This window comes from Cnephaeus nilssonii (assembly GCF_951640355.1).
Source record: "Cnephaeus nilssonii genome assembly, chromosome: 15".
NCBI lineage: Eukaryota > Metazoa > Chordata > Mammalia > Chiroptera > Vespertilionidae > Cnephaeus > Cnephaeus nilssonii.
This window is the reverse complement of record NC_137086.1, coordinates 34,927,783-34,949,105: the sequence shown is the minus strand read 5'-3', so window position 1 is coordinate 34,949,105 and position 21,323 is coordinate 34,927,783. Positions and strand designations below refer to the sequence as shown.

Here is a 21,323-nt window from a genome sequence, read left to right as displayed (position 1 = left end):
GAAAATAAAAATACCTCAAAAATTGGATCCTAACCTTTCAATCACCAAGGACTCCTTTTATTAGTTTTCCACCTCTGGACCGCCAATATTCTGAAGTGCTTTTCCTATCAAATAAACACCTGCTTGCTCTTAATGTAAGCTAACATATAATTCCAGTTAAGCTTTCTGAAATACTGTAAACTATTTGAGGACTGACATTAGTGATTGGGGAAGCACAGGGGATAAAGGATTCTGAGATGGGACTCACTGAAAAAATATGCAGTACAGCATCCCTCTCCCACCCCACCCCACCCCACCACACCCCACCCCCTACCTCACCTAACTGTATCTTTAGAAAAAGGCACAACAATGACATCTTTGTGTTTGTGCAGATCCTCCAGTATTCTAGCAGTTGGATAGGGCAGCGAACCTCCACCTTCACCTTGATCATGAAAACCAACTATGTGGTCCCTCACTTTACAACCCTGTTGTACAAGAGACATTAAATTGAAGAGGTTGGTTCATTATAGACACATTCCTTTAAAGATGACTATGTTTTTACTGTTGTTAATTCTCACCTGAGGATATTTTTTCCATTGCTTTTCAGAGAGAGTGAAAGGGAAGGAAGGAGGGGAAGGGAGGGGGAGAGAGAGAAATTGATGTGTCTCTCTCACATCCACTAGTGGCCTCCTGCATGCACCCTAAACCAGGGGCTGGGAGCAAACCACTGACCAGGAATTGAACCCAGGATACTTCGGTTTGAGGGCTGATGCTCTAACCACTTACCCACACTGGCCAAGGGTTTTTTGTTCTTCTTTGCCTGGTCATATCAACCATTTTAGCATTTCTCAAGAAAAGAGCATGAGACATAAATGTATACCAGTCAACAAAGCCAAAACACATTTCTTTCATTGTTTTACTTGTTCTCTTATCAATATTTGACATTGTGGACCACTCTCTCGTTCTTTAAACACTATTCCCTGCTGAAACCGGTTTGGCTCAGTGGATAGAGCATCGGTCTGCGGACTGAAAGGTCCCAGGTTCGATTCAGGTCAAGGGCATATACATTGGTTGTGGGCACATCCCCGGTAGGGGGTGTGCAGGAGGCAGCTGGTCGATGTTTCTCTCTCATCGATGTTTCTAGCTCTCTCTTCCTCTCTGTAAAAAATCAATAAAATATATTTAAAAAATAAAAAAATAAAAACACCACTCCCTTGACTTTCATGACAACATTCTTCATTTCCCTCCTATTATTCTGGCTATTCCTGATTATTTTTCTTTGTAGCTCATGTTTCTCTAGCCATTAAATGTTGGAGTTTCTCTAGGTTCCATTGTAGGGCCTCTGATCTTGTGCTCACCTATACTTCGTAGCTTCAATTATCATTTATTTGCAAGAAGAGTTACAAATTATTATCTTCAGCCTAGCCACCTCTCTGAGAACACAAACCCATATATTTAACACTCTTTGCCTGGTTACCTCAGAGCATCTCACATTAAAAAAATGTCCAAAACAGAATGCGTGAGCTTTTTTCCAAACCTAATTCCCTTCTGTTGTTTCCTCTTCAGTGAATAATACCACCATCTATCAAGTAGCACAAGCATGGAACTGAGTCATCCTTCTCCCTCTATGATACAATCCATCAATCTAATAATAACTTCTTGATCCTAATTCCACTGACTATTCCTCAAGCCATTCTCCACACCACAACTGATATTTTCAAAAACTTGAAATGAAGATAAAAACTGAAACATGGCCTATGAGGTCCTGTCTGTCCATGGCCTGACATCTCCAGCATCTCCAGCCTTGTCTTGAACTGTCATGTTTTCTGTAACAAACATGGTTTCTTTCCGTCTTATTCACTGTGCTCCTTTTGGACTTGCTGTTTTGACTGGAGGGCTCTTTCCCTTCGTCAACGAAATACCAACTCCTTAAGACGGCATTCCTTGGCTTCGATGGCCAGGTAAGACCAGTCTATTACAGACATTTATAACTCTGAATACTTGTTCCAACATTTCTTTGTGTGCTTTTTCCCCTTTTGATATTATTACCTGAACTGTAAAGCTCCATTAAGACAGAAACTATCTCATTTTATACACTACTCTTTGTCCTGCACAGTGTGATACTTCATAAATGTGGGGGACAGGGAGAGATAAAAGTAGGTGTAGAGTCATGAGTATGGGAAATACAGAGTTTATTCGTGTATTGTTATTTATTAATTATTGTATTATTTTTCATACAAAAACTGTAAACTTACTTTAGCCCAACCCTGTATTTGTTGTATGGAGGATGATGAGAAAGAGCTTTAGGTTCCTTTCAGCACTCATGAAATTTAATTACATAAGATTTTTAAAAGTGTTAATGATCAAGGACTCTAACCTATGGCAATACCCATGTATTGTACCAAGATGCATGTGCAAGGATGCTCATTGCAATACTGTAATACCATCAATCCTTTACTTTTACCTTTGTAAGCTGGGTAGGATCAAACCGAAGGACCTTCTGGTTACAGCAGGGATAAATTCCAGTGCCCACAGTACTAAGTGAACTGGCTGCAGGAGGATAAACCACTGCTTCTGAGTGATATTGACAATGTGAAAATTCTGTGCAAAGGAAAATCTGAATAAAAGAAAAATATAAAATTAATTATTATTCCCACATTGAAATTTACATCTCAAAAATATTTTACTCAAGACCACATATTGTATGTTCCCTTTACATAAAAAGTACAGAAGTGGCAAATCTCTGGAGACACAAAGTAGATTTGTGGTTGCCCGAGGTTGGAGATAAGATTGGGGAGTGGCAGCACAAGGACACAATCTTTTGGGGGTTATGGGAATGTACTAAAATTGGATGGTGGGGATGGTTATGCAACTCTAAATTTACTAAACTGTGTACTTAAAATGAATGAATTTTATGGCATATAATTATACCTCAATAAAGTTATTAAAAAGAAAAACCAAGAACACTTAATTCAAAATTCAGATGAACTCACTGATCTTGATGTACATCTAATTTTACAATTAGCCAATCATATAAAAAGTTTCCAGTGAAAATAAGGAAATAAAATTTTGCCTTGATTATTCTTTGCATATTTTTAAGATAAATATTTAGCACTAGTATTAATGAAAACAATGGAGTAACTTTGAATCATTGGTAAAGAAAAATCAAGGTTTAATTATAAAATAAACTTTTAAAAAAAAGTAATAATAAACTGTTAGAATTACATTTACCATGCAATCCAGATATGTTTATAAGTTGGTAACATAATTTAAAGAAAGTAACAAAATTAATCATTTTAAGCACTGATCTTTATTTTCGTTGTTCTTAATCCTTACCCAAGGATATTTTTCCATTGATTTTTACTTATTTTATTTTTTGATCATATATTTATATATGTATTTTATTGATTTCAGAGAGGAAGGGAGAGGGAGAGAGAGATAGAAACATCAATGATGAGAATCATTGACTGGCTGCCTCCTGCACATCCCCCGCTGGGGATAGAGCCTGCAACCTGGGCATGTGCCCTTGATTGAAATTGAATCCGTGATTCTTCAGTCCGAAGGCCAACGCTCTATCCACTGAGCCAAACCAACTAGGGCTCCATTGAATTTTAGAGAGAGTGGAACAAAGAGGGAGAGACAGAGAGAGAAACATTGATGTGAGAGAGACACATTGATTGGTTGCCTCCCGCACGCCCCTTACCAGGGCCAGGGATCGAGCCTACAAGTGAGGTACATGCCCTTGACCAGAATTGAACCTGTGACCCTTTAGCCCACAGGCCAGCACTCTGTCCACTGAGCCAAACTGGCTAGGGCTAAGCACTGATCTTGAACACAAAGGCAAAAAAGGATAATCTATAATTCAGAATTCTTACTTGTTAGTTCTAGTTAAGATTTTCAAATGATTTTTAATTAAAAATGTTTAAGTCTGATAAAAGCTATAAATACTCATATACAAAGTATTTAGCATGCAAATTATTTTTTGAGTTTATGAACTCTCCATAATAAATGTTAAATGCTATGAATAAATCAATATTAAATTTTCTATAAAAGAGAAAAAAAATCCCTCAAATTTTCTATGTTCTGACAAGCTAAACAAGTCAGGTTTTAGAAGCCTGATATTCTTGGTTATAAGTGATATGTTGTTACAGATACCAAGTTTACGAAAAACAAAAACACCAACTTGACAACATCAAGTGCTAGTGAAGATGTGGAGCAACTAGACTTCTCAGACACAGCTGGGAGGAATGCAAGTTCAGGACTTTGGAAAACTGTTCGGATCACATTTACCATGCAATCCAGTAATCCTACTTCTAGGTTACCCAAGAGGAATAAAAATCTATATTTACATGAAAGCCTGTAGGAAATGTTTATAGTTGCTTTCTTCATAATAGTCCCAAACTAGAAACACCTACAAAGTTCTTCACTGGTGAATGGATAAACACTTCAAGTCCATTTTACTAGATAAAAAAAGCTGGATTCAAAAAGTAAAAAATGGTATAACAGTATCTGTATGACATTTTGGAAGCGTCAAAGTTATAAAGATACTTAAACTAGTCAGTGATTGCCAGAGTCAGGGGTGGGAGAAGGAACTGACTACAAACGGGCACAAGAAATTTTTAGGGTGATGGAAGTGGTCTATGTTTTGATTGTGGTGGTAGTTATATAACTGTGTTTGTCAAACTTCTTAAAAGGAACTGGTTTTACTGTATAAAGGTAAATTTTACTGTATATAAATTATACTTCAATAAATCCAAATTTTTAAATATATTTTGATTTTTTTACAGAGAGGAAGGGAGAGGGATAGAGAGCTAGAAACATCGATGAGAGAGAAACATCGATCAGCTGCCTCCTGCACACCCACTACTGGGGATGTGTCCACAACCTTGACTTGGAATCAAACCTGGGACCTTTCAGTCCGCAGGCCAACGCACTATCCACTGAGCCAAACCGGTTAGGGCAATAAATCCAATTTTTAAAAATTGAGGGAACATAGGGAGTCCATTGGACAGTTTGAGAAATCTCACTCTGAAGGTTTTAATAAGCAGCTCTTCCTTCACTCTACTTAAAATCATTACTCAATTGAGAGAGGAAAATTACTGGGGGCAGGGAGACATTAGGGTGTCATAAAAAATTTTATGTAGCCCTGGCCAGTTTGGCTCAGTGGATCGAGTGTTGGCCTGCGGACTGAAAGGTCCCAGGCTCGATTCCGGTCGAGGGCACATGCCCAGGTTGCGGGCTCAATCCCCAGTAGGGGGTGTGCAGAAGGCAGCCGATCAATGACTCTCTCATCTTTGATGTTTCTATCTCTCTCTCCCTCTCCTTTCCTCTCTGAAATCAATACAAATATATTTTTAAAAATTTTATGTAGAACACTCTGAATTTATACATAAGCCTGATTAGGAATGATTGTGACCTATAAAGATCTATTTATTCTATAAAAGGTTTTATTATAAGTATCTTCACATAGCAAGCTTTCTTGTGCTTTTATTACAGACTTCATTTATTAAAAAATGAACAAAACCTTTTTGGGAACACAGCTGTTATAACAAGAAGGGCTTATATCAATCGCATCCTATCTGCAAAGGTGTTTCTAAAGAAATGCATGGGCTACCGTTTATATCTGATGTTTGACTTTTAAATGAAAATAAATGTGACAGCCCAGCTCAGTACTCTCCACCTGGCAAGGAAGAGTGTTTGGCACATTAGTATGTGCTCATGAAAATGGTACTAAGATAAGCTTCGAGAAAGCAAAGTGATATTAAAGAAAGGTAAAATTAATTTAAAATAAGTACAAGTGAAATATATGGGCCAACAGAGAAACAGTTTAGCTGGAAATAATTGGAAAAATGTATTTGGTCACTTGTAACCTGTTGGTTTTCTAAAAATTCAGCAAGTCACTGATGGTTTCAACAATGAAAATAAAGAAGAAGAAGAAACATAGTAAGAGAAATTAGTCAGATGTAAGCAATGTTTAATAGAACTGCTTTTGCCACTAATTTCTTAAAAAGATATTAATATTGTCAAAACACATCCAAACATACTAATTAAATAGCATATACCAAAAGAACCTGCTCTCAATGTTTGCAGAGCAGGATATATTTTTAAAAACTCACCTGAAAACATCTTGAACAAGTTAGCCAGTTGACTGTTCCCCACAAGCGCCAATATACATCTCTCCAAGATTTTAGTTCTTCAAAAAGACTATTCAAATACTCATGAACATCCCACGTCTTATCTCTGGTGAAAGAACATGAATTGTTATATTATTTTACAATAAATCAATATTAACAATTGTTTAGAGCAAATGTTTTTAAATTTGTGGCTTATATCCAAGAATATTTCCTAACTGATGGTTGTAGAATGGACTGAACAGTAGGTAAAATATCATTTGGGAGTCTGTTTATGCTTTATTTTTCTGTGGATAACAGGAAAAGGTATGAATGGTTGAATGCCAAATTATTTTGCTAAGCTACATAAAGGATTATAAGTTAAATACAGTTTGAGTAGGCTAACATTTGGGACTTCGACATATGTTGCTTTATTCTAATTGTACATATTATATAATAAGTTGTTAATTATGGGTGATTCTAAACATTTCATTACTGTGTTTATATTATTCTCAAGAGGTATTTTTTAGTAATTGAATAATGTAGTAATATACAATCAGGTCTTGGTAATAAACATTTTTATGTTAAGATCAACTTTAAAAATAACAAAGGCACCTGGCTGGCATGGTTCAGTGGTTAAGCATTGACCTATGAACCAGGAGGTCACGGTTTGATTCCTGGTGAGGGGCACATGCCTGGGTTGCAGGCTCGATCCCCAGTGTGGGGAGTGCAGGAGGCAACCGATCAATGATTCTCTCTCATTATTAATGTTTCTATATCTCCCTCTCCCTCTTCTCTGAAATCAATAAAAAATATATTTTAAAAAATAGCAAAGGCTTAAAACCCTATTTGCTATGGTCATATGTAACTCAAGTTCTTATTTTTCCCCAAGTCCCTTAATCTTTTCAGACTTTTGCTATTTTTGTCCTTAGTTCAACAAAAAACAAAATGACACCATGTTATTGCAAATTACATAGGCACATCTGTTTTAAGTTAAAGACAATTTTTAAAAATGCCTTCAACAGTTGACTTGCTGGAAAATACTTTGAATAAAACAAAAATGGATGTTGAAGTTAATTTTTTTCACATAGTTACCACTGTCAGAATATATATAGAATATATAATAGTTATTGCTATCAGAATGGAAATAATTTTAAAAATAATTTAAAATTGATATTAGAGAGAGGTATGGAGAGAGAGAGAAAGAAAGGGAGCGAGGTAGAGGGAGGAAGAGAGGGAGAGAGGGAGGGAGGGAGGGAGGGAGTGAGAGAGGGAGAGAGGGAGGGAGGAAGAGAGAGAAACACTGATGGGTTGCCTCCCGCATGCACCCTGCCAACACTGGCCAGGGCAGAATGGACATAATTTGTTTGTTTTTTTAATCCTCACCTGAGGATATTTTTCCATTGATTTTTAGAGAGTGGAAGAGCGAGGGAAAGACAGAGAAATATCGATGTGAGAGAAACACATCGATTGGTTGCCTCCTGCATGAGCCCTGACCAGGGCCCGGGCCAGGGAGGAGCCTTCAACCTGTCCTTGACTGGCATCGAACCTGGGACCCTTCAGTCCACAGGCTGATGCTCTACCCACTGAGCAAAACTGGCTAGGGCCAGAATTAACAAAATTTTAAAAATATGAATCAAGTCTCAAGACAAAAAAGTATAAAATTCCAGGTGCTTACAATAACTAAGAAAGATTCCCTGATTATTGTATGGAGAGAAAAATGAAACATTTTAAAGTTGACTGTGCTATTCATATTAAGGTCAAATGTGTTTTCTGTACTTCCGTTTTAATGTTTAAACTATGAAATCTAACATTTGTAGTTTTTTTCTTTAGTAGAAGTGGTGCACATTTTTAATGTAGAAAAAAGAACAAGCACGAAGAAAATTAAAACCATCCATAATACCATCACTCAACGGTAACACTGTTAACATTTTGTGAGCATGTTTCTAGTTTTGTTTTATAACCTGTTCTTCTTTTCACTTAATTTACCACTAACCACTTTAGATGTAAGTATATATTCCTTTACAACATTATTCTCAAAGGCTGCACATTAAGAATTGATTAGCTGTGCTTTATATACATTACTGTATAGATATTTTAGTTTGTTTAATCATTTGGGTGTTTCCCTTTTAAAATTTAAACAACATAGCAATAAATGTCCTTATTAAGTGCTTTCACAAATCCAATATTACCTCTTTGTGTTAAATCCTAGGAGTAGGATATATTTGAAAGTTTTTGCTTTCTTGAGACATACCATTTAACAATACTCTCCCTCCAACTCTGAATGAGAACTGGTTTTGAACTTAAAGGGGAATAAAAAAGAACTATGCATTAATGGAATACTGACAAAGTATGAAGAATACACAGGTTATGGAATATTCAATTTCAAAGACAATTTTCCTCATTTACAAAAATTCACCTTAAAGTATACTTGGTTCTCTTGTCAAATTCCAAGTAACATTTATATAGATAACTAAATCTGTTAGTGAAAAGAAATAATTGTAATAGTACTGATCAAAATGTCTTTTGAGATAAATACACAACCATTTTTACTCTTTAAAACTTAAAAATATACTTACCCAGTCAATAAGACATAGCCTTTAAAACTATTTTGTTTTGGAAATAGCATCTCTCTAAATCAGTGGTTCCCAACCTTTTTTTGGCCATCCCCACCTAAGCATCTCTAAAATCCTGATGTCCACCCTGTGACATATAATTCTTATCCTTCAAAAAGTGAACTCCTATTCATGCAGAGGAAGCCTAAAAGGCCCTTAACTTGGTCTAAACAAGCTTCCAAAGAACATGGCATCCATGAAAGAGAAAAATAAAAGAACGAAAGGACAGCTGAACGAAAGGACAACTGAGGAAGAAATCACTAAGAAATTGTTAAAAACATAATAATATGAAGTGATATGAAAAAATAGCAAATAAAGTTTCAAAACATATAATAGAGAACTGGAATGCATAAATATGTCACAATATATATTTACATATTGTATATGAGGCCCCTAGAACAGTAAGAAATGCAAAAAATTCATAGTTAATAACTCATTCTCAAATTGCCCCCCTTAAAAATCAAATTGCCCTCCTGTGGGGCATGTGCCCCACGTTGGGAACCACTGCTCTAAATCAAAGTTGGATCACATGCAGAAAATATATCCTATTCCTTATAGGAGTAGTTATGCTTCTATAAATACACTAGTAATTCACATTTGAAAAGCTGTATTATATTTTCACTACACCTTATGTGAATATACACAATATTTCCATGTCGATCCACATTGATTTTTCCAGGAATGCAAGAAATTCTTCTTTCTGTTTCTTTTGTCAAAAGTTTCTTACACAAACAGCATCTATAACAAAAATTGATACAAAAACATACAAGAAGGAAAATGTAAATATAGTAAATTAAAGATTTTAGCTGCATCATACTGCCTACCAAAGAAAAACATGCTACCATACCTGTACAGTGTTGCTGCAGTATTCCGAGAATCTGGGTTCAAGTACTCAGGATCAAATAGTCTCTCAATCTTCTTACAAAACAGTTTACTATTAACAACAAATGACCAAGTTAATTTCCTTTATTTATTTTACTAAAGTTACTTCATAGTAATGAAAACAAACGCTGACCTATCTGCACATGTAGAAAATAAGATTAATAAATCCTTAGATTAATTCTCTTTGGGAATTTACAAATTAATTCTCCTAATGAGAACTGCTTGATCAAGAATCTATTTTCATAAGAAAACTAAGACTGATGAATATCTACCTCTCTTTTAGTCTTTTGTTACGGTAATATTCAAGATTGAAGATTTTGGAAATTTAACAATTCTAGGTCTACCAACAACTCAGTATCGGTAGTGATAAATACACAACCATTTTTTATTCTTTTAAAACTTAAAAATATACTAATTACCCAAAAATATACTTATAATTGCCTTTAAAACTGAATATGCGATCATCTATGTACTCTTTAACCCTTGACTGATCCGCTCCCTCTGGAGGCTGGGCAATGTCTCTCAAGGCCAGTGGAGTAGAGAGAAAAGGGGCAACACACGCTCTAGGAAGCTGACACGGAATGTAGAGAGGTGGGTGCAGGTCCTCCACAGCATAGAAGGTCCACTTCGAGGTCCAGTGCCACCCTCAAGTGGGACAGGTGGCCACAGCTGAGGGGGTCTTCTCAGGACTGAACACAGCCCAGTACTCCCATCGTTGAGCTGCAGTGCCCAGACATCCTCCTTGGGAGTGAAGGGTGTGATCTTTAGCAACTTAACTTCTCTGAACCTTGTTTTCTCATCCATAAAATGGGATTAATAATTCCAAACTCCCGCCAAACCGGTTTGGCTCAGTGGATAGAGCGTCAGCCTGCGGACTGAAACGTCCCAGGTTTGATTCCGGTCAAGGGCATGTACGTTGGTTGCGGGCACATCCCCAGTAGGGGCTGTGCAGGAGGCAGCTGATCGATGTTTCTAACTATCTCTCTCCCTTCCTCTCTGTAAAAAATCAATAAAATATATTTTTAAAAAATTCCAAACTCCTAAGATTTTAGGAGGGTTAAATGAGATGTTTTTAAAGAGTGCCAGACATAGCATTAAGCATTCAATAAGTATTAATACTTTATTAATATGCATAATATGACTGAATTTTCTAATTAAACTAACTGCCATTAATTCCAAGTGTACCATTCTATCTCCATTTTCCCTCATGTAAGAGCTATTATTAAAGTCCAGATCCAGATTTAGGAACCTGATCCTATTTTTAAGTATTTAGATCTTAGATAATTCCCCTTTGTCTCATTTCCCTTAATGACTAAACTCTTGGATCAATCCCTACATTATCAATTCCTACCACTCTAATGAATCATCCTGGTCAGCAAATAAACATAATTCTCTCCTTTAAAAAAATATTTATGGCCTGGACCACGTGGTTCAGTGGCTGAGCATCAACCTATGAACCAGGAGGTCAAAGTCTGATTCCCAGGTCAGGGCACATGCCCAGGTTTCAGGCTCCACCTCCAGTAGAGGGTGTGAAGGAGGCAGCCGATCAATGATTCTCTTTCATCATTAAACTTAATAAAAATATACTGTAAAAATACATTTGGAAAAAATCTATCTAAATCCAACTGGACACATTTCTATCCTCTCCTTACTCTACATGTGACAGCATTCTACACATTTGATCACTTAACTACTTCCTCCTGTTTGAAAGCCTTTCCTTCAACCCATTGGCTCCTTCTTCTCAGGCCCCTCACTGGCTACACTCCTCTGTTGAACATCTAACTAAATAAATTTATTAAAAATGAAAAGTATCTTTCCACTGAAAATTATAAAACATTGCTACAATAAATGGGGGGGTTACACCATGTTCATGGACTGAATGACTCAATATTATTAAGATGTCAAATCTTCACAAATCTACAGTTTCAGTATTAAGCCCAAATTATTCTAGCAGTTGTGTGTGTGTGTGTGTGTGTGTGTGTGTGTGTGTGTGTATGAGGGGGGGGCAGGCTGATTATAAAATTTTTAAAAATATATATTTTTTATTAATTTCAGAGAGGAAGGGCAAGAGATAGAAACATCAATAATGGGAGAGAATCATTGATTGGCTGCCTCCTGCACACCCACTAGTGGGGGGATCGAGCCCACAACCTGGGTATGTGCCCTTGGCCAGAATCGAACCTGGGACCCTCTAGTCTGCTGGCTGACGCTCTATCCACTGAGCCAAACCAGCTAGGTCAGTGGTCGGCAAACTCATTAGTCAACAGAGCCAAATATCAACAGTACAACGATTGAAATTTCTTTTGAGAGCCAAATTTTTTAAACTTAAACTTCTTCTAATGCCACTTCTTCAAAATAGACTCGCCCAGGCCGTGGTATTCTGTGGAAGAGCCACACTCAAGGGGCCAAAGAGCCACATGTGGCTCGAGAGCTGCAGTTTGCTGACCACGGAGCTAGGTGATTATAAAATTTACTAGAGGCCCGGTGCACAAAATTCGTGCACGGGGGGGGGGGGAATGTCCCTCAGCCCAGTCTGCACCCTCTCCAATCTGGGACCCCTTAAGGGATGTCCAACTGCCCGTTTAAGCCCAATCCAAATAGGATCGGGCCTAACGGGCAGTCGGACATCCCTCTCACAATCCAGGACTGCTGGCTCCCAACTGCTCGCCTGCCCGCCTTCCTGATTGCCCCTAAATGCTTCTGCCTGCCAGCCTGATCACCCCCTAACCACTCCCCTGCCAGCCTGATTGCCCCTAACTACCCTCCCCTGCCGGCCTGATCACGCCTAACTGCCCTCCCCTGAAGGCCTGGTCACCCCCAACTGCCCTCCCCTGCAGGCCTGGTGCCCCCCAACTGCTCTCCCCTGCAGGCTTGGGTTCCCCCCAAATGCCCTTCCCTGCAGGCCCAGTCACCCCCAACTTCCCTTCTCTGCTGGCCTGGTCACCCCTAAATACCCTCCCCTGCCGGCCTGATCACGCCTAACTGCCCTCCCCTGAAGGCCTGGTCACCCCCAACTGCCCTCCCCTGCAGGCCTGGTGCCCCCAACTGCTCTCCCCTGCAGGCTTGGGTTCCCCCCAAATGCCCTTCCCTGCAGGCCCAGTCACCCCCAACTTCCCTTCTCTGCTGGCCTGGTCACCCCTAAATACCCTCCCCTGCAGGCGTGATCGCTCCCAACTGCCCTCCCCTGCTGGCCTGATTGCCCACAATTGCCCTCCCTTGCAGGCCTGGTCCCTCCCAACGGCCCTCCCCTGCTGGCCATCTTGTGTTGGAGTGACGGCCAATTTGCATATTACTCTTTTATTAGATAGGATATGGAAATGCAAGGGACCTAAAATGGCTAAAGCAGTAATCTTGAAGAAAGGCATAGTTGGAGAATTTAGATAACAAAGAATATTATAAGGCTACTACAATTAAGACAATGTGCTACTGACATAAGTATCCACAAAGAAATCAACAGAAAATGCAGAATTCAGAAACAAAACTCACATATATATATTCACCTGATTTATAATAAAGGTGCCACTGCAATTCAGTGGAGAAAGGTTTGCCAGGAAATTTCATCCAGTTCCATGGTTTCAAACCTCATCTATGCTTATATTTCTGTTTTAAGCCCTGACCTCTGACCTGAACTTCAGATATCCAACTATCTACTTGCCATCCTAACTGATGTCTAAAAATATATTAAATATATACTTTTGGGTCATTAAATCTTCTTAACATGACCCAAACCCATTTCTTGATTTCCTTCACTTCAATTTTTCCACTCTGTGGATGACACTACCATCCACTTAGTTGCTCAACCTTAAAGCCTAGTCATTACCCTAGAATACTCTCTCTTCCTACATCATTCCATAGGAGAAATCTGCCAAATCTAATGACCTACTTGAATCCATCTATTTCCTTCCAGCTCCATTGCTTCCACTCTAGTCCCAACACTTCCCTCTCTCACCAGACTGCTGCATTAACTTCCTAGTAGGTCTCCTTGCTTCTTATATCCTTACTAGAGGCCCGGTGCATGAAAATTCATGCACTGGAGGGGGGTTTCCCTCAGCCTGGCCTGCCCCCTCTCATAGTCCGGGAGCCCTCAGGGGTGGGAGGCGACCCAGCAATCAGAGGACGGCGACGCCCCATGGTGGCGCAAGCCTCAGCCGGCCCTGGTTACCTGAGCCTCGGGTGGTCCTGGGCGGCTGGGCAGCCAACATCTGAGGCTTGCCTGCGCCTCGGGCTGGCCCTGGGTGGCTGGGGAGCTGAGGGGACTGGGGGACTCTGGAGGCAGGCATGCGGAGCGGCTGGGCATGGCCCGGCCTTGCCGCGCATCTGCCGCCCCAGTGGGGCTAAGGGCACTGGGCGCTGCCATCTTGTGGCTGTGGGTGCCACCATCTTTGAGGGCGTGGCAGTCAATTAGCATATTCCCTCTTTATAGACTGTGGGCGCTGCCATCTTTGAGGGCGGGGCAGTCAATTAGCATATCCCCTCCTTATTGGCTGTGTGCGCCGCCACCTTTGTGACAGCATGAGGGTCAATTAGTATATTCCCTCTTTATTAGATAGGATAGTCTATTCGCCACATAAAAACCAAAATGATCTTTTTAACAAACCAGATAATGCCATTCCTCTGCTGCCAATGACTACTGCTGACCCCTTCTCATACCACTCTTCCCCTTTATACTAAGGCCAGTCTTAATAATTACATAATTCACTGCCACAGTAAGCTCATATATACATTATACAATGTATATATAAAATCAAGTTAAATATTAAATCAAGCATGAGTGAACAGAAGAGCCTAGATCTTTTATTAATACTTACCAATGAATCCATTTTCTGTAACCCTTTCCTGAAGCAATTAATACCAACAACTGACTAGGGGAGGACTAAGGAATACAAAGAACTAATATTAGTTATATTAGTTATATTAGTTATATTACTAATATTTATCTTGGGCAAGTGGCTCTAGATAAATTTTACTTCATTTAAAATAAAATGGAAATATATTTTTAAATGTAATCTAAAAACAGACTATTTTACTAAAATGAAATAGAAATAATATATTTTTTCTAATAGGAACATCAGATTTAAAATAAAAAATTAGCCCTAGCTGGTTTGGCTCAGTGGATAGAGCATTGGCCTATAGACTGAAGGGTCCCAGGTTCGATTCTGGCCAAGGGCACATGCCCAGGTTGCGGGTTCAGTCCCTGTGGGGGGCGTGCAGGAGGCAGCCAATCAATGATTCTCTCTCATCATTGATGTTTCGATCTCTCTCTCCCTCTACCTTCCTCTCTGAAATCAATAAAAATATATTAAAAAATAATAAAATTAAATTAAAAATTACCTCCTAAACTTATCTTTCTTGTCTTTTAAGTCATCAACCTCATTGTGTGTGAACAGATCAGCTATACGTGTAATAAGATTTGCATTAATACAGTTCATGTTGCATGGCGTAGCTACTATGGCATTCATATTTTTGTGGCAATACTCAATACATTGTTCAACCTAAAAAACATAGAATAAAAAATGAATGTTGAAAATAGCAGCATAAAGGATAATGTAATATCAATACCTTTCAAAGGTAAAATTCATTAAAAGCCTTATCCATGTATTGCTACATACTATCTGGGTTTTGCTTATTTGGGTTATCTAAACTGTTCCAAAGTGGCCCAGCAGGTCAAATTTGTACAAACATATATCCATAGCTAGAATAATCATTTTCCACCTTCTTAAAATATTTTAAAAAGTAATGCAATGAGCATCTTTCATAGCTGTGCAGGTATAAATCTTAGTCCACAAACTCAAGTATACAGGATATGCAACTTCTTATCACTGAACTTAGGTAACAATTTAAAGTTTCCATTTCTCTGAGTAGCAGAAACATAATTTCAGTTAATTCAGGGTTTTCTCAGTTGTGTTGTGCTTGCTCTCTTCCTCTTTCTCCAACCTGAGGTACATTTATTTACTTTTTTTTAATATTAAATCATTTATGAAAATTTACTTTAAAAAATATATATTTTATTGATATTTTTACAGAGAGGAAGGGAGAGGGATAGAGTGTTAGAAACATCGATGAGAGAGAAACATCGATTGGCAGCCTCCTGCACACCCCCTACTGGGGATGTGCCTGAAACCAAGGTACATGCCCTTGATCGGAATCGAACCCGGGACCCTTCAGTCTGCGGGCCAACACTCTATCCACTGAGCCAAACCGGTTAGGGCTGAAAATTTACTTTTTGAGGTGGACTTGGGTTCCAGGGAAAACTAGCATTGGCTAATCAGGTATTCTTTAAAATATTTTGCTTATGGCAGAAAAATGCCCTAAAGGGCTTAGATTTCAGAATTCAAATGTTAAGGATTCTTTTAAATTGTTCTTTTTCTGTAACCCTTTCCTGAAGCAATTAATACCAACAACTGACTAGGGGAGGACTAAGGAATACAAAGAACTAGAAAACTAGTAAAATCCCAATCAATCAAATAAACAAATTTCACATCTGTTAGCATAGCAAAGGAGTGTGTAGTGCCCTGTGTAATCTTCTTGGGCACTAAAAGTAAATATTTATTTAAAGGAAAACCATAATATATAAAAACATTTGAATGATAAATTCATTAACAAGAAAAACACACAAGTATATTTCATGTTAAAACTTGATATGATTATGTACATATGCTTTTATGTTTCATCAACTACTCTTAAACAATAGAATGAATGAGCATCTGATTTACACATACTATAAAATTATAGTATTTAATAGTTGGGTATTGGTTCTTAATTTGCTGAACTATAAATGAAAGACACAAATTAGCAAAACATGCTTAAAGAAACGACTTAAATAGTGAAACAAATATATTCCAATTAATTTTCATTTAACTTGATTTTAGAGCAAACTCTTTGTTAGGGTAAAGTTAATTCTGTTTTGTTTCATCTAATACAACAGAGAGCTACTCCTTGAGGATAAATTGCTTGCTTTATAGGCAACATATACAAATGATATATAACAGCCTTCACCCCCTTCAAACATGAGCAGTTTATTCTAATGGAATCACACTCTTGAATTAACAATTACTTCAGAAAGATGCCTTAGAATTTTCTAACTTGAAGGAAAAATCAAGTTAAATATTAAATCAAGCATGGGTGAACAGAAGAGCTTAGATCTTTTATTAATACTTACCAACGAATCCATTTTCAAGAACTCTGAAGAAATAAGAATGGAAATGACATTTCCTGGCTCTTAAAAAAAAACAAAAACAAACATTTAAATTCTCCTTTTTATTTGTACCTCAAATTCCTGAGAAAAGGCTCCTTCTCACCTTAAAAGAGGATGATACTCTAATAAGAACACTTTAAGATTATCTTACTATGGCTTACATATGTGAAAGAAAGAAAATGCAATGTTCAAACTTAGGGTATAAAGAAAATGCACAGTAAATTTGCCCTGGAATTAGATGCATATCAAGTAAGAGGACTCCAGTTAAAGAGACAATATATGCAAGTTTCTCCTTAACTAAACCAGGGAAAAAGATAATTGAAATGGTACTTATTTTAAGGTTAGTTGCAATGGGATCTGAAATCATATCAATGAACTTTTCATTTCTATTACCTTAAAATCCACTGATTTATCTTGTGCTTTGACTCTAACTCCATTCACGATTTTTAACATCATGTACTAGTCAAGGAAAATATTGGTTCATGGAGTTATGTTGAACCATTTCATTGTACAATATATTAAAAAATCACATTTGTTAATATGACAAGTCTCATCAGAAAAGTCTTTAAATATTAAGAAGCTGCCAAGCACATAAAAGTACATATAAGTTTTCCAAACTTTAATTCTCACTTGAAAGCTTGAATTTTATCATTGGCAACAAATACTAGCAGTTGCTTCCTTTTCATTGACCAGCTCATTTAATTCATTTTCTTTTTGTGTTTTTGTTGTTGTTGTTAATCCTTACCCAAGGATATTTTTCCATTGATTTTTTAGGGAGAGTAGAAAAGGGAGGGAAAAACAGAGAGAAACATGGATGTGAGAAAAATACATCGATTGGTTGCCTCCTGTATGAGCCCTGACCAGGGGCTGGCCTGGGAAGGAGCCGGCAACTGAGGTACATGCCCTTGGCCGGAATTGAACCCGGGACCCTTCAGTCTGCAGGCTGATGCTCTATCCACTGAGCCAAACCAGCTAGGGCTTAATTCATTTTCAAGACAATATCTGCCAAATGCCTAAGTCTGAGTAACCATAATTTGTCTGTCAGTTATTCTCTCAAGTAAACACAGTTTTCAATTTTTAAAAAAGCAACTAGGTTAGATTGCAACTCAAACAACTGCACAAGTGCTATTCCTCTAGACAGCCATCATACTTCGGTGTGTGGCAGAAGTATACTTCCCGTGTACTTCTCACAGAATACTAAAAAGATGTATACTCAAGGCTCAAAACGTAATAAAATTAGTAATTTTTACTACTTCATCAAGGACATTCTTAAGTGAACCTGGATTTTTTTTTTCCCTTTAAAATGTTAGTTCATGGTGCTGAAGAATACAGAGACCACTAGTATAGTTTGGTGCACTGGCATTGATATGTGCTAAAGCTGCAACAGTTTTACATCTGCACCACCTGGACAAATGTCAACACATAAAGACAAATAACATCTTGGTTTTATTATGCAAATTGTCTTGACCTTTTGGATCCTCTAAAAGGGTCCTCTAGAACACCAGTGGTCCATGTACCATACAGTGGGAACTGCTGATGTAGAGACCTGTCCATTCGCCATACCTCCTATATAATAAAAGGCTAAAATGCAAATCGACCGAACAGTGGAACAACCGGTCACTATGACATGTGCTGACCACCAGGGGGCAGATGTTCAATGCAGGAGCTGCCCCCGGATGGTCAGTGCACTCCCACAGGGGGAGTGCCGCTCAGCCAGAAGCTGGGCTCATGGCTGGCGAGCGCAGCGGTGGTGGCGGGAGCCTCTCCTGCCTCCGTGACAGCACTAAGCCGTCAGTTGGACATCCCCGCAGGGCTCCTGGACTGTGAGAGGGCGCAGACCGGGCTAAGGGACCAACCCCCAAGTGCACGAATTTTGTGCACCAGGCCTCTAGTTCATTATAATTTACTAAAAAATATGAGGTATGTTTTCTAAAGGGCAATTACTAATTTGAATATAAATGCTAATGTTCAAGCAATTATCCACATTTCATGTTTGGCCTGAAGCAACTACCAGGTGACACACAAACTTAACTACAAAGTAAGTAATAGATTGTCTTTTACCTAAAATGGGCATCTCACAATCTTTATTCTCCTTAGTGTTCCTTTTAACATATTTTATCAACCAGTTGAAAATTTGAACGTCACAGTGAACTGAAATGTCCACCTCTTCCCAGCGCTGGGCATCCATAGATAAATATTCAGCAAAGTACTTCATTTCTGATATCAAAAGGTCTCGTGGGCAAATAAAATCTTCTTTCAAATTTTTTGCTTCATCACATACATGGATCACCATATTTGGCCTTCATAAAAAATGGTACACAGAAATAAAATTATTAGAATTTCAGAAGAGGAGCCAAGAATATTAACATTTATTAGAAGTATGAGAACAAAATGTTTTTGAAGATTTGACCACAAATCAGTTTTATAGGATTTAAGTGTCTTGCTAATCTTATCCATATCTGAGATTATGAATAATTTTAGTTAAACTACTCAATTAATTAAGACAATTAAAAATATTTTTACTATGGGACTCATAATTTACAGGGTTTAAATTTATTATTATCATTTTTAAAAATATATTTTATTGATTTTCTACAGAGAGGAAGGGAGAGGGATAGAGAGTTAGAAACATCGATGAGAGAGAAACATCGATCAGCTGCCTCCTGCACACCCCCTACTGGGGATGTGCCCGAAACCAAGGTACATGCCCTTGACCGGAATCTAACCTGGGACCCTTGAGTCTGCAGGCCGATGCTCTATCCACTGAGCCAAATGGGTTAGGACGGGTTTAAATTTATTATTTACAAGGTATAAGTAAATTATGAAAATTTAAAAAACAGTACCAATTCATGAAGAAAAATTAAGTAATACATTCTAATTCTTGTGATGAGCATAAAACAGTACTTTTACATGGCTATGAGTCTTGGAAGGAGATAAAGCTAAATATTAAAATTTCCTTACTAGTAATAAGTAGAAAAAACAGTTAAAACTATTCACTAAAAAATAAAAAAATTAGCACGGCAACTTATTTTTAACAGCAAGAAAGTTTGTCAGGCCTGGTCAGTGTGGCTCTGTGGTTGAGTGTCAACTTATGAACCAGAAGGTCACACTTTTTTCCCCAGTCAAGGCACAAGCCCGGGTTATGGGCTGGATCCCCAGCGGGGGGTGTAGTGTGTAGGAGGCATCCGATTGATGATTCTCATCATTGATGTTTCTCTCTCTCTCTTCCTCTCCCTTTCTCTCTGAAATCAATAAAAATATATTTAAAAAGAATAACAATAAAAACTTTTTTTTTAAAAAAGAAAGTTTGTCAGGCATTCAATAAATATAAATTAGTAAATATAGTTAAAAGAATTCTTAAGACTACAATGTGCTTATTTACATATTTTTTAATAATTTGAGAATAAGTTTAGATGATACATCAGAATGATTGCTTTGAAAATTATATACTCCTTGAATTTATTACCCCTTGAAATGTGTATTACCTCAAAAACAAACAGTATGACCCACAATTGCCTTCATGTCATTACAAAAGGAAGAGATTAAATAAGAAGAGATACACTATCCTACAATATGAACTGGATGTGTGTTTAATGGAACTTCATAAATTTCTAAATATAAAAAATTGCCACTATGCTCTATACCTCAAACAAATATAAAATGTTACTGAATGTCAACTGTAATTGAAAAATAAAAATAAATAAGTAAATAATTGCATTTGAAATAAAATTGGGCTACCCAAAAAAAACACTCTTGTCCAAATCAAAATAATTTAAATAACTCTGAAAATTGTTCTTCCAAATAAATAATGGTCAAAATATAAACAGGTAATGGCTGGTATAATGAAGCATAAAGTTTCTGTGGCTTTTTGGACCACTATCTGAAATTATCTGATAAAGTTTTTGTGATACAAACCTATCAGTTAAAAAGATCTATGTAAAAATCACGTGTAAATAAACTAAAAATCACTTTCAAAGGGTGATTTTATTTTATTGCGGTAAAATATACATAACATAAAATTTGCCATTTTAGGAGTACAGTTCAGTGGCATTAAGTACATTCACATTGTTGCAATTATCACTACCATCCATCTCCAAGATGTTTTCAAAAGGGTAAATGTTATGGTATGTGAATTATATAGTAATAAAATTGTTATAAAAAGAACTATCTAAACTGAAAATACACAAAAGAACTTTTAGAGACAATGAAAATATTCTATATCTTCATTTAGGTCAGGGTTACATGGTGAGCCCATTTGTTAAAACTCATCAAAGTGATTACTTAAAATATGTGCAGTTGACTGTATATAAAATATATAAAACAATACAAAAGTACCAAAACTTGCAATACAGCCCTGGCTGGTGTGGTTCAGTTGGTTGGAGCATTACGTACACCAAAAGGGATAGGTTTAATTCCAGGTCAGGGCACATACCCAGGTTGCATGTTTGATCCCCAGTCCACGTGGGCAACCAATCAATGTTTCTCTCCCACCCCCCCTTCCTCTCTCTACAATCAATAAAAGAAAAAAAAATAGGGAGATTT

At 37.6% G+C, this 21,323-nt stretch overlaps 1 protein-coding gene across 6 annotated transcripts in view; it reads right to left on the bottom strand.

Annotated features, from left to right (window-relative positions):
- Nucleotides 1-21,323, bottom strand: part of SANBR (SANT and BTB domain regulator of CSR) — a 42,752-nt gene that overhangs the window by 14,415 nt on the left and 7,014 nt on the right. For all 6 annotated transcript variants that reach the window (XM_079792014.1, XM_079792015.1, XM_079792017.1 and 3 more), the window contains 8 exons: nt 18,843-19,081; nt 16,746-16,804; nt 14,918-15,078; nt 9,552-9,638; nt 9,332-9,442; nt 6,096-6,219; nt 2,444-2,596; nt 319-464 (listed from right to left, as the gene is read on the bottom strand). In XM_079792014.1, the coding sequence (XP_079648140.1) occupies nt 319-464; nt 2,444-2,596; nt 6,096-6,219; nt 9,332-9,442; nt 9,552-9,638; nt 14,918-15,078; nt 16,746-16,804; nt 18,843-19,081 (1,080 nt within the window). The remainder of the gene's footprint in view (nt 1-318; nt 465-2,443; nt 2,597-6,095; nt 6,220-9,331; nt 9,443-9,551; nt 9,639-14,917; nt 15,079-16,745; nt 16,805-18,842; nt 19,082-21,323) is intronic.